General features: G+C 41.0%; 1 protein-coding gene across 6 annotated transcripts in view; it reads left to right on the top strand.

Annotated features, from left to right (window-relative positions):
- triob (trio Rho guanine nucleotide exchange factor b) overlaps positions 1-14,149 on the top strand; it is a 107,453-nt gene that overhangs the window by 17,471 nt on the left and 75,833 nt on the right. Inside the window, exon 1 of one of the 6 annotated variants that reach the window (XM_042226312.1) lies at positions 10,563-12,907. The exons of 4 other annotated variants lie outside the window; for them this stretch is intronic. In XM_042226312.1, coding sequence (XP_042082246.1) covers positions 12,805-12,907 — 103 coding nt within the window. In that variant the 5' untranslated portion in view covers positions 10,563-12,804. Of the gene's footprint in view, positions 1-10,562; positions 12,908-12,943; positions 14,026-14,149 lie in introns of those variants that run through there. One more of the 6 variants, XM_042226314.1, reaches the window with a different exon arrangement.

Raw genomic sequence — 14,149 nt, 5'->3', positions numbered from 1 at the left:
GCAAAAGACTTGAGACTGGGGCGGAGGTTCACCTTCCAGCAGGACAACGACGTTAAACATAAAGTCAGGGTTTAAAACAAAACATATCCATGTGTTAGACTGGCCCAGTCAAAGTCCAGATCTAAATCCAATCGAGAATCTGAATGATCACTTGAACAGTGCTCCGTGGGATGTTCAAGGCTTGGGAAATCTTTTTATAGCCTAAGCCTGCTTTAAATTTAAATTTCAATAACTTTATCCCTGACCTGTCTGGCGTCTAAATCCAACCGAGAATCTGTGGCAAGATCTGAAAACTGCCGTTCACAAACGCTGTCCATCTAATCTGACTGAGCTGGAGCTGTTTTGCAAAGAAGAATGGGCAAGGATTTCAGTCTGTAGATGTGCAAAGCTGGTAGAGACAGACCCTAAAAGACTGGCAGCTGTAATAGCAGCAAAAGGTGGTTCTACAAAGTATTGACTCAGGGGACTGAGTCCCAATTTTCAATTATTTATTTGTAAAAAAAATGTTCGGAATGATGTATGATTGTCGTTCCACTTCTCACATGTACACCACCTTGTATTGGTCTTTCCCATGGAATTCCACTAAAATTGATTTATGTTTGTGGCTGCGATGTGACAAAATGTGGAAAAGTTCAAGGGGGCCGAATACTTTTGCAAGCCACTGTATTTTCACCTGTTTAGTAGGAGTGGGGATATTGGAGGTTTGCTCGGTGCCGCAGCGGTCATGTCAGTGGGAGGATCCTGAGGTTTCTCTGTAAATTTCACATTCCTGTGGCGGCTTCCTAGAAATAAGTTTTATTCCCACGCAGAGTGTACAGTGGACGCTAATGTTTTTGTCACTTTTTACAGAATAAAACTTAAAGTAATGTCAGCACATCCACGCTTTAAACGCTGCATGGTCGCACTCTCTCCCACACTCCATATTTTCCATTGTTGATCTGCGAACATCTGTTGCTGCCACGGGCGTCACATGCTTGTACGGCATCGTCATGAGACACTATCACAAACAAAATCACGACGGTTTAGATGGTTTTTGCAATTAAAATCCACAAAGGTAAACTTTTTGAATATCTGTTTTAGTTCTCAGTCCATTCCTTTTACTTCACTCATTTTGTTTAAGATAAAATGGGATTGTCAAGCAGGCAGACTGATCAACACTATCATTATGACCGATCATAAGTATTACAACACCTCTTTGTGTTACAGTCTAGTCCAACTTCATTGGATGCAAAGAATGCAAGTGCATGTGGACTACCTTACTATTGGAGATATTTTTGAACATAAGACAGCAGCAGCCATTCCTCTGTGAGATAATGAGCTGATGGTCACATGAATTATTGGCCCGTGATGCCCACATGTTGTAAGTTACAACAATGTAGCCCTTTCTGCTGTAGCTTTCCTCATTGTTACAATTTACTTCTCCGTAGAGCATGGGTACAGCAGTTTTCATGAAAAAATAAAATGTTGTGAGGATATAACAAAAGCTGTGGTTTTCCCACATCTTTGTATGGATGCAGATCTTTCCAAATAAAAATATATAGAGAGAAAACCTAATGTTTTATGTTAGCATTGGCGTATGAAATGGCATCCTAATGAAGAAAAATACTGGATGAAGTCGCTCAATGAAGATATTTGCAGCATCGTGTAGGCCAAGCAGTGGTTCAGAGAAGGGATTCCATTATTAGAATCACACTTATAGCCAAAAAACAGAGCCATGTTAAGTAATATTACATAATCTGCATACAGCTATTTTTGAACAACAATAACAGCCTTTCATTCATTGGGAAAGATGCTGCACATTTCATAGAAAGAGAAGATCGATCAGTTATGTTATCATTTAGGTTTAAAAGTGTAAATAATGCTGGGAATTGGTAGATTTTTAGGTCTTGCTTTAGTGGTGAGTGATGTTTCTGCATCCCATAAACTCATGTTAACTTCAACCTTTCTTCAACATCAACCTGCCTCGTCTGTCTGATCTGCCAGCACTCATCTGTTCCACTGGTAGCACGCAGTGCCACACAGGGGCAGGGATCCATCCCGCATCTAAACATTGGTGCTTTTATTCTGCACATACTGTGGAGGTTTACTTCCTTGCTTATATGATCACTTTTCTGTTTTATTTAATTTTTATGCATTGATTTATGCATCAACAGGATTGAGCGTTACAAATTTATTTCAATTTGTCATAGAAGAGGAGATTAAAAAAATGCATTACTTACAGCCGAGTTTGTAGAAGACACTTAACCACAAAATCACAAGTGTCCCCAAAACACTGTTGCATGCATATGGATTTACAGACTAAGCATGCTTAGAGTAAAGTGTTGGACTATTCCCCAGATATGCTGAGGCTCATTCCAAAATAATCATCTGCAACAGTAGCCAACTGCCAGTTTAGTCAGGATGATTTTCATCTCTTTTTCTGGCCTAATAATTTCTAGCGCAGACAGTCAACAGTGAATTAGATGAGAGCGATTTTCAGTCTTATACTTGTTGACTGAAAAAAAGAAAACAACCCTCCACTCCTCCATTCCTCTCCTCTGATTTCCTCCATATGTTTCTGTTCAGTTTAATTCAGCTGTGAGCTCAGTCTCCCATTCTGCCCATACTGAGCTCACTGTGTGGTTCCTATTGAACTAGGCTTTGAATGCTAACCATGTGCACCACGGGTAAGACGGGCAGGCAGGCTCACTCAGACACACACACGCACACACACACACAAACTTCTAAGCAAAGAGGAAGTGGTTTTCTCTGGAGTTCATTGGATCTTTTTTTCTCTCCCCTGCAAAGGCCAGGATTGGAAACACTAAACTCTGGAGTGTAGAGTGTGTGTGTGTTTGACTGTTTGATTGTTTACTTGCTCTTTTTTCTATCTGGTATCTAAATGAAGCTTTAGCTTCATTTGTAATTAACTTCAACTTAAATGCAGAGAACAGACCAAAAGGGTGAAACAAAAGGTCATGAAAGCTCTAATAAAACAGGCGGCATGAGGAGACAAATGGAAGGCAGCTATACTGTAACCTAAGTTAAGTCTGTAAGTTCACAGATGTACTTCCACAGCACACAATGTGTGTGTTTAATATTGTGGTTTAAAGAAGGGGCTCTCTGAACCTAATTTGAACTATCGTAAAAGCAGATGACTAATTAATCTCACATCTATTGTGTATTCAACAGTGTGCCATAACATTTTATATTTGTCAGTGTAGCTTATGCTATAGCCTAAAAAGTGTGCATAGTGTGGTTAACATCTATGTGTGTGACAGCTACGGCATGCTTACTGTTTAGTATGGGAGGTAGACCTTATACATGCACTACTATGGAACAGGGACTTTGCAAAGTGTTCACTGGAATGTGTAATGAATCACAGCCTCTCAATAATATCGTGGTTTAGAGTTAACTGACTCCCGTGCCGCTACATAGTTATTAGAGTTAAAATGACCAAATTCTTCCTGACAGCTACACACACACACACGCACACACACACGCACACACACACACACACACACACAAACTCGTGAGATATGATAAAAGAGAGGAAAGCCAGTTAGACTCCCTGTGGTGTCTTACACAGAGACAGCTGGACTCTGCACTCTGCAGTGTGTCTTTGTGAACCTTCTGTGGATTTCTGCATGTGGATGTGTGCATCCTGACCTCTTTTGTACGTGTGCGTATGTGTTTGCGCAGACGACCTTAATTGGATCATGCTGTAGAACACTGGCTGTCTTTCTTTTCTTTTTTTTAAGCGCACAGCTTGCATCCTTCTGTGACAGGATATCAACATAATGATATCTGTTTGGCCGTGCCGCATTTCCGATGGCTGCAAATAATAAGACAATCGAATCCAAAAAGTTTCTTTTTCCAAACCACACTCTGGCTTGTTTAAGCTGGAGCCTATTAGTGAAATGTAGTCTTGTTCTTATTTAATCCATGCACACTGTAGAGTAGATGTTTTTGTCAGTTGATAATGAATTTTGAGCATAGCTTTAAATATCTGTATTACTACTCTTAAAAAGAGTTGGACAGGTTTACTGGAGTTATTAGTTGCTGTCAAAAAAGCTGTCATTATTTGAATAAAAGGATGATGATTAAACTGATTGAAAATGTGCATGTTTTAATTGGTCCAATAGTGTCTGAGATTTAATTTAAAACGTAATAACCACGTAAATTGTAGGAAGTAAATGTGATTGTTTTCTTTATACAATCTTTCTTTATACAGTACTCATTGCCATCATAGAAAGGCAATGATGTAGGTAGGTACCATGTAAAAATAACCCACATTACATCTGGAAATTTACCACCTGACCATTTACTTTTAGAGTTACCCTATATGTTTCAATGTGTTGCTCTAAGGCAGCTGTCCCCAAAATTTTTTGTGCCACGGACCGGTTTATGTCCGACAATATTTTCACGGACCGGCCTTTAAGGTGTCGCGGATAAATACAACAAAATAAAACCAGTACCTGTACCAAAATAAAAGATTTATTCATAACACGTGGGAAAAGACCCAGGGAAACTAAGTTAACGATAAAAACGATAAAACAAAACAAAAAACGCTAAAATCACACCCAAGCCTCAATTCTCGCGGTCCGGTACCAAACGACTCACGGACTGGTACGGGTCCGTGGTCCGGGGCATGGGGAACGCTGCATTAAGGGATTTCAGAGCCATCGTGTGGGTGGTGCAGTGGTTATCACTGTCACCAGGAACTTTTCTGCTTATACCTCTAGGTCAGCTTGAGCCTTTCTGTGCATATTCTCCCTCTCTTAAAGTCCAAAGAGAGGCATGTCAGGTTATTTGGTGGTTCTAAATTGGTTGTAGGATGTCAGAGTGTGCATGGTGCACCTTGCTTTTAACTCTTGTCAGCTGGGATCAGCTACCGCTCCCTCTCCACAACCTATGGACATTCAGACACCTCCAGCTACATCCCAACACTATGACCAATATTCCCTTGAGGATTAGGTCATTCATAGCTTTATCAATATTTGTTTTCCTTATTACCATGCGCTGCTGATCGGGTTTTTTCTGACACATACAAACACGCATGTTAAATGCAGAAATTTACACCGCTGTGCTGTCTGCTAATTGGTTCCATCTGTTGTGAACTCTGATGTTCAGGCAGTGAGTTCCTCTGCACTTTTTTTCCCCCTGCACCGTTAACGTCAGGTCCACTGTTTTCATCAGAATCCTCTGTCTGCAAAACTTCATGTTAATAGTAATAAAATACAGATGTATTCCAGACAGCATTTCATTAGAATTTAGATGATGCAGCTCATCTTCAGCAGCTTAGATCCCACCGCGCCTCCTCCCTGTCCTCCACACCATCATATCATTCTTACTTCTCACATCATTATCATCTTGTCCTCTGTCACTTAGCCGGCCTTTTCCTGGAGAGCACTGAAGCATAGGAAGTCAGGGTTTCCATTCTTATCACCCATCCACTCCCCATCAACCTCTTCCCCCTGCGCATCAGCCAATTGCTTGCTGGAAATAGCCATCTCGGGGGAGGGGCTGAACAGGAAGGGGGTGGGGGGGTGTATACGTGTGCTTGCTGGTTGCTGCTTGATTCCAGGGATATAAAGGATGCTTGGCTGCTCTGAGGACAGAGGAATATCATTGCAACGCCTGCTCCATCCTTTTCAAAAGGACCATAATTTCACTTTTTGATGCTTGAGCTGCTGCAGGAGCAGTGCTGATCTATGATTTATGACAAAACATCTGATTTCCTGTTCTAAAATTTCTCTTCATTCATTCAAGTGAGCAGTGGGAGCATGGTGTTGGATTTGTTGATAGTAGTTGCATCTGTGCAGTGAACTGGATCATTTTCATGCTGGAATACTGTAGTCAAAGGTTTGTTGCACTGCAGAAATGTGGCAGTTGGACTATTATAGTGATTCCACAGTTCAGTTCAGGCATTTAAGCACATGCAGCAGAACTAATAACGACAGTTTCTCATGAATTAGATTGGTTTATACCCTGCAGGTTTATACTAATATGGAGTCAACACAAGATAAGAGTTGACACTCACTAGAGCAGTGTTTATAATGGAGAGAAACCCAGGTGGTAACGGCTTTAGTTGTTGAAACTTGAAACTTTTTTTTTTTTTAAATGAGAGAGGCTATACAATCTACTATCCTCTGGCTGGAATCCCTCCTGCGCTGGCATGCTGCTTGCTTTGTTGGTCAGCTGACTGACCATCTGGATCATGTCTGTAAAAGCTTGTAAGTATGATATGATAAAACAAAGCTAGACTGACTTGTTTCAAACACAGCAAAGAAAAGTACAGGCTTTGAAATGTTCATCTATTGTTATGTTTGTTTTTTTGCCGATTAATCCAAAACATATGCCTAATGCCCATTAAAAAAATGCATTATTTCCATTGGCAGCGTTTGGATTCTATTAAACTCTGCTGAGCTATGCTTAGAGCTACTTCTCAGCAGTGTCACAACCACCTATTTTTGGTCTGCTGGGTAACTAATGAATGCATGTGAGTCACGAGGCCTTGCCTATCCTCTTGCAAAGGGTTATGTTTACATAGAAAGGGGTGTGACCACCAGCAAGACCATATATAAAATCTATAAAGGTGTAGCATATCACTTTGCCAGCAGTTCTCAACATAAAAGACAAGTAATAGAGCTGAACCAACTTCAAAGTGACGATACGAACTTTGAGCGAGCAGCTGGAGTCCACGGTGGTGATTAAATTAATTTTTTTTTAGGTTTTTAGTTAAAGAGTGGCAACTTAGAGGATACCGGTGAATGTTTACCAGGGGTGCAAGTACAAAAGAGTACTCAAGGTGGTCAAGTTATCAGCCAATGATTTATGCTCAAAGTTTGCCAACAGTGGCTAATATTAGCCACCAAAAACTTCTGCTTGCACCTGAACAAGTTAGCCTGTAGCTGCTCGGCATATCAAATAACCTGTTCATATTACTCATTGATCAAAACATGAGCAGACAGCGAGCTGTGACCTTCTTGGCAGTGGGGAAAGAAAAAGGGTTTAGTGACCTGTAAGCTTTTAATATGTAAGCTGCTTGTCAATACGGTTTTATACGGCTGGATTATGGGAATATTAGGGCCATTAATGCTGGGAATGTCTGCTTTATTGGTTTCCTGTTACTCATTTAAATTTTGGGAGGAAGCGTTTTTAAGTCGCGCTGTGCTAACTGAAGACAGAAACGCCTGATTTTCAAAGCAGAAAGCCACATAATCAAATAATTTTTTCCATTTTCTCCCCCCTCTCGACATGGCTGCTGATGCACGTATTCTGTGACAGAGTAATAAGTTGTCAGCGCTGTCGACGTAATTTGCCGAACCCAAGACTGATGATATTCCTTTCTTCCAGCGTTAAATGAAAATGTGTTTTTTGAATGACGTCCAGAAATCAAACGCCGTAGCTGAATACTAAAGCTCAAGACGAAAGCGCTCAGCCACTCGCAGTTTTTCCCTGAGGGTGCTGCGTTCCACGTTAAAATGTATACTTTTAAGGGCGAATATTTTATTCATCATGGCATCTTGGTACAAAAGCCTTTCAGCTTAGAGATGGAAAAAAGAGCAAGATGCCAGCCAGAGTGTAGGCCCAGGATGTTAAAGAAATCATGCAAATAAAATAATTAACTTGCCCACTGTAATTAGTGGCTTTAGGCGGATTAAGACTAATCAGTTAACAATTCCAATTCATGGCTTTCATGTTGAAAAGATGTTGGAGCTTAAAAAGTGATATATCTCTTTGTTTTTTGCTGGTAAGGAGTTTCCTCCCAGAAACTAATTGGATAAATGCTATCTTCTCAGTTTTAAAATATGTTTATTCCTACCAATGAATAACTGATAAATGCATCTAGTGACCCCTACTGTGTGAGTGTAAAGAGTGCAGGGACTTGTGTTTGTCCCTCCCCATCTCGTTCTCTCTTTTTCTCTCGCAGTAATACTGTCATTTTATGTGTTATTTGCGTGTAATTCTGCGTATCTGCTCCGTGTTAAGTTCATAGGTGCGGTTTGTGTTTACTGTGGAGAAGTTGCGCTGCTAAAAACAGAAAGCATGTATAACATGATTGTGTGTTGCATCCTATCTATATGTAGTCAGGGTGGAGTCTGGATGCAGATGTGGTTCTGAGTTGAGCATGAATTTGAGGCCCCCAAAGTCATAAAAGACCAAAAATGAAATGGCTAGAAGAGAGCAAATTATGAGGAGGCACAAACAAATCCTGAAGTCTTCTTCTGTCTTTTCTCTTATCGTCCCCTAGTCCTCGCACCCTTACTTTCTCACCCCCCCTTTCCTCTCAGAGGATGGTTACAAACTGAGACAGTCAGGAGCCTGAACAAACCCTGGAAACATCTAGATGAGATTAGATTTGGGACTGCTCAACTGTCTGAATTGATGTGAAATTTTTCCCTCTGTAGAAACACTGTTGTAAATCAATTGGCATGTTGCAAATATACTCCCACCAGTAAGTGCTGCTTATTCGCTGCATGCGGGTATTTTTTTCACTGCAAAATGTAGCTTTGTGCTCATGCAAAAGAGTGTTTTTTGGTGTTTTTTTTATATCATTTATCTGAAGTAGAGAGCAAACATGTCACTTTTCTCCTCCTGGTGACTGTTGACCACTCTGTTGTGGGGAATCTGTGCATCACTTGGGTATCCATGCGTGTACAATAAGTCAGATGTTCCATAAGATAGTGCGGTGGCGCCTGTTTTTCTAAGCCAGTTGTTTTTCAGGGCTGTGATAACACTGGATAACCATGGGACCCGGTCGGGGCCTCCTGCTGTAGCCCCGTAGTTCTGTGTTTGCTGTGTGTGTACTCAACAGGACACTGGTCTTTGTTGAGGACAAGTCTAGTGAAAATCTACTTACTGGGGGATAGGGTTAGAGGCGATGGGGAGAGGGAGGGTATGATTGGAAATGACTGGGAGAGACTGTTTTGGATTGGGGAAAAAAAAGGCAAGGAAGGGCGACGGTGCGATAGGAGAGGGGTAACAGAGAGGGGATGTGCTTAGGAAGTTGGCTGCAGAGGAGCGAAGGATGACAGGAGAAGAGAAAGTGATGCATCTGTGCAACAGGAGCTCATAAACAGTCCACGCAAACTCCCCCTGGACTACATTGACACACGCACACAGATATACATTAGTAACAGTAATGTGCACACACGTGTCTTTCTGTGTCTTCCTCTGGGAGCAGACTCTGACTGCCGAGCTTGTAAACAGGAACTATCCTTCTTTTAGCAAACTGGAGCCCTGCAGGTGCTTACACACGTCATCAAAAAAAAAAAAAAGCTGGATTCGCCTATGATAGTTTTTATCTGTTTTGCTGGATTTGTTGAGACACAAATTGCAGGACCGGATTCTCTGTTTATCATTCGGCGCTCTGTTAGAGGTTTTCATTACAGATACTGTTTACAGAAAGAAATTACCAGTTGGCGAGCTCTCAGCAGCACTTCATTTCACATTTTGTCTGTTGTTTTTTTACTTTCCAAAAGCAACTACCAAGGGAAAGACTGGACAGTAAGCCACTACTGGATTCTTTTAAGCATTCCTTTATTTATTTTTTTAGCTTGTTTACTAAAAAATGTTTTGCCGAGAGTCACGTTCACAGCTTTATGTCAGCGAAGTGTGCCAGACGTCTCCGGTGCAGAGTCGAGCGTCATCACGGTGCTCGCGCTAATGACTAGCTTTTAAAGCTCATCACGTGTTAATTGTTAGTTTTGTCCCTGAGGTTTGTAGGAGTAATTAATCCTATTATCAGAGCTCAGCTGTCGCTCTGTTAGTGCTGCTGTCAGCCCAGGTCGTGAGTCGGCTGATCTGATAGTTCTTCATTCTGTGCCGTTCCATACAAGAATGCACTTATTGCCTACTGTGTGTGTGCATTACGCGTGTCCTGAGCACATTTTAATGGACACACTTTTACTTTCCACAACCCCCCCCCCACCACCACCACTTTTCAGCGTGTTTTTGAAAACCTGGGATGTAAACACACCCGTCTCTAAAGCAAGGGTCAGTGTCTGTTGTTGAAATGTGATATTGGATGTAAATAAAATAGATGTGACAGTCAGCACAAAAAAGATTTTTCATAGTTCGTGTTTGAAATCGATTTTTTTACATTTTCAAATGAAAATAATTGAATACAATTCAGTTGGCTAGATACTGACATTAGAGGACAAAGTACTGATCCCATCATGCTAGTATCAATCAAATACCAACATGGATCTGCATGGATCACATGGTTTTATCAGATATATATGTAGGTGGCGACCATGTGACGGCCCACTTTTGCTCTCCTACACTTTAGCAACCCACATTTGTACACTTGCACTATTTAAGTATTTTCAAGCATCAGATTTGGAAGAGCTTAGAAAAACAAGTGCCTTCCCCATCTCTCTCTTTCTCTCTCTCTCTTCCGCTCCTCACCTCTCTCTCCCACCGTCTGACATCATCGTTTCAAGTCCCATCTGCTTCAGGCCACAACTGTCTTGATGAATGAGGGACAGCTGACACGGTGTTGTCTCGAGCACTTTCTTTCTATCTTTCTCTTTCTCTTTCTCTTTCTCCTCCTCTTTCTCTTTTCTGCCCCCCTTTCTTCTGAGGCAGTTAGTGACACATCAGACCACAGCGGCGCTAGCTCTCTCCACTCGTCCCTCTCGCTCTCTCCCTCCTGCGCCCTGCTTGTCGAGTGTTATTTGGTCTGCTGTGTTTTATTGGCCTGGTTTTGTTGTGCAGCGGGACAATCGGGTGGTTTGGTTAGAGGAAACTGATGAATGGCGCATCCAGAGCTGTACAAAGCGTCCTCCTCCCCGCTTCATTGATGTGTTGATGCGGCTCAGCTGGCTGCCCAGTGAGTTCGTACTGTGTACTGTTGTGGGTTTGCAAGCAGACAGATGCACATGGGCGCTCAGCACTGAAAAGGACATTCAATCTTCTTTATAGTCCCTCTCCCAGTGACTGCTTCTCTTGTGGTCTTTCTGTTCTCCTTTGCCCTCCCTCTCCCTCTCTCTGCTACAGTAGCTGTGTAGCATGTAACATGGAGTCTGCTTGGAGGTCACAGAGACGCAGTTTAAAGGCTACAGGAAGCTACCACGAATAGTTCTTTTGGTGAACACATTTCTGTGAATGAAATTCTACTCTAAGTGACAACTTATTAACATAGATCACAATTAGCTTTGGATGGCCAGTCTTGGTATAGTATCCTGATATGGCAGATATGACTGATATATCAAGTATGCATCTTTTACAGCCCGACAGATAGACATCCGCTGATATTTTCTTTGTCTTTCAAACACATGTATTTCCTAATGTTTGTAAAGTGTACGTATTTATGAGCCCTTTTTAAGATTAAGACAGTTTAAAAATATTCTTGTTTTAATATCACAACAATTCACGGATTTCTCATTTATCATCTGCTTGTGGTGTTCGTGGTCTCTTTTTGAGATGTGTTGCCAACAAAGACGTAGCAGAACGCCCTTGAAGGATGGTTGAAGGATGTTTCTCCCGTCTTTTCTTTACCTTTTACATTGTCATTTATCTGAGATTATAAATGTCAATACTGATAAATTGGAAAATAACTAATACTGGTTGATATATTGGTTGGGCTTGAGTCGCTTTTAATTATTATTTTTTAATTATTTATTATTTTTAAACATAACCAAAGCTGACCCAAAGTGCTTTCCCATTGTAGTGATCCACGTGGGCCAAGAATACACACAATATGTAATCCAAACACAGAATAGGGTGCACACAGGACTTGGAATGAAATTTCAAATATGAAAGCTGCATTAAAGTTAATACAACTATAGAATAAATAGATGAAATAAAAGATACAAATATATATCACTTCCTCTTAACAACCATTAATTATTCCAGTAGGACCAAATAAGGATAGTTTGATTAAAGCACAAAGGAGTTCTGGACGGATTTACCTCCCTGTTTGACACACTGCTTGTCACAGTCGTTGCTTATCAAACGAGTGAGGGAACAAGAATGAACCAAGTTGTGAAGAAAAGGAAACTGACAGGATAAAAACAAAAGGGCAAAGAGAGCTAATTAACTAAAGTGATACAGTGTAAAAATTACATTCAAAATGTTAATACAGACACAAAATGCATGTGCAGCAATTAAATTCATAACTGCTGCTTTTCTGTATTCCCTCTGCTTGAAACGCATGATATGTGATCCATAAGAAATACAAAAACTGCAGTTGGAAACAATCTGAATGAGAGACCTTATCTAATAACCGTCTTCAAATAATTTACTTTTTGTATTCAGTTATCTGTTAAAGTGTAACAACACAATTAATATTGACCTAATATACTGACATATACACATTTAATTGTAATTAGCATATTTATAGAAAGGTGACGCAGTCCATGTCTAGAAGGTAATGTTATTGGCTGTTAGGTTGTTGTATATCTACAGCTTGAAAGGCCTGACCTATTACACACACTCATCTGTCAGCATGTCACTGACTCCCTCACCGAGAGGTGACAATCCCTCTCAGTTATTTATTCCAACAGGATCAGTCACATATATGTGACCTGGCCTTCTTGCTTTCACATGCAGCAGGGACAGACCTCTCTTTCAGCTCACAGAGACAAGACGCTGCCAGCTTTCACGCTCTGAGATAATACTTGAAGATCTAAACCAAAACAAAGCACAGTTAACCCTCAGGTTCTGTGCGCTTAGATAACTATTTAATTCAAAACCTCAGAGAACACATTCAGCACCTCAGAGGGTATAAATTCCTCACAAGTTAGAGGAAACCGAAAGGATCGCTGCCTTTCGAAGCTCCTATGAGACTCCGGGTTGTTATCTGTGACTCTGGATATGGCTAGTCTGACCGTGTTATTCCGGTTGCACTACATGGGCTTTCTCAGGGACAGGAAAGGTCGGCTGACAGCGGAACCGCATCAGGCAGCTAACAGAGTCGGTAGGTGCACCCAGAAAGTGCTGCTGAAAGAATACTAAAGATGTGAATGTTAGTATTCACATTTCTTGTCTTTTTTATGGCTTTTGTGTCAAAAATGTCTGCACATGCTAAATTTCAGTGTCATGCTTTATGTCTAGATAAAGTCTTTGCTGCGGCTTGAATGCTGATGCACGCTAAGCACACTTTTGGTTGCTGGTTCATGTGTTTTTGAGCCTCTTATTTTTCAGTCTTATCTAAACTTTCTTTATAATTTGTAAAAAAATAGAAAATGCAACAGTTTGGATGGATATCAATACAATTCATCCCGATAGAATAGGAAAACAGCAAGCTAATTAGTTTATGCATCAATGTTGCTTCAGTTATTTTGAGGTTTATTAACATGACGCAAGGGCTAAAATATAAAAGCTTTTCACACAAATGAACAAACTGATTATTAGTGTGTGTGCATGCTTCATCAATCAATTTTAAAGACTAACTGCATCAGGTGAAGAAGATCCAAGTCCCAGCAGACACACTGTATGTAAATACACTTGAAGAGATGACAAGAAGGACATTATTTACATTAAGGGCCCTGAGGTGGCCCACTGCTAAAGCTCATAGCAACAGATTCTGAGTATTAGTCAGAGAGCAGATTACAACCAATCATTATTAAAGCCTATTTCACTCACAAATCCACCAGCTACAACTGTTTGGCTGGCTTAACCCTAGCCAGGCACACAGGGTGGGGAGAAACTATTAAATGCAAAGCAGCACTTGTTACTAAATCTTGTTTTGGGGAGGGGTTAGTGACATGTGGGGAGACATAGTGAAGAAAAGCCAGTTGGTGAAGGCAAAAAGGAGCTGGCAGTGTCTTTGGCTTTCTGCAGCTCAGTGGGTGGCGGGGCGTTGACCAATATATGGCACGGCTGTTGTTTAGTTGCCTCCTCACCATGCCACAGTGGTATAATCAGAAAGCTAGAATGGGTAGGGGCGATAGCCACTGTAAATTTTGATAGGATGTTGTGTAGGACTATATAGATTGGAATGGTTTGCTGCTGGATTTAGTTTACCCATGGCAGTGCTGGATAACCACAGCTGGCAGTACGCCCAGGCTGGAAAAACCCTGATCAGGCTATCAGGTAGAGTATTGTTTATTATAAATGTATTTTGTTATGCTTATCCAAAATCCTGTGATGAGACAGGGTGTGTGGTTAAAAAATAATAATGTCCACGAAGAGATATTTACCAAAATTCATTCCGATC

This window comes from Haplochromis burtoni, unplaced genomic scaffold (assembly GCF_018398535.1).
Source record: "Haplochromis burtoni strain Fernald_Lab_line unplaced genomic scaffold, NCSU_Asbu1 Contig_206, whole genome shotgun sequence".
Taxonomy (NCBI): Eukaryota; Metazoa; Chordata; class Actinopteri; order Cichliformes; family Cichlidae; genus Haplochromis; species Haplochromis burtoni.
Note: the sequence above shows the minus strand (reverse complement) of the source record. Positions and strands in the feature narration are given on the sequence as shown.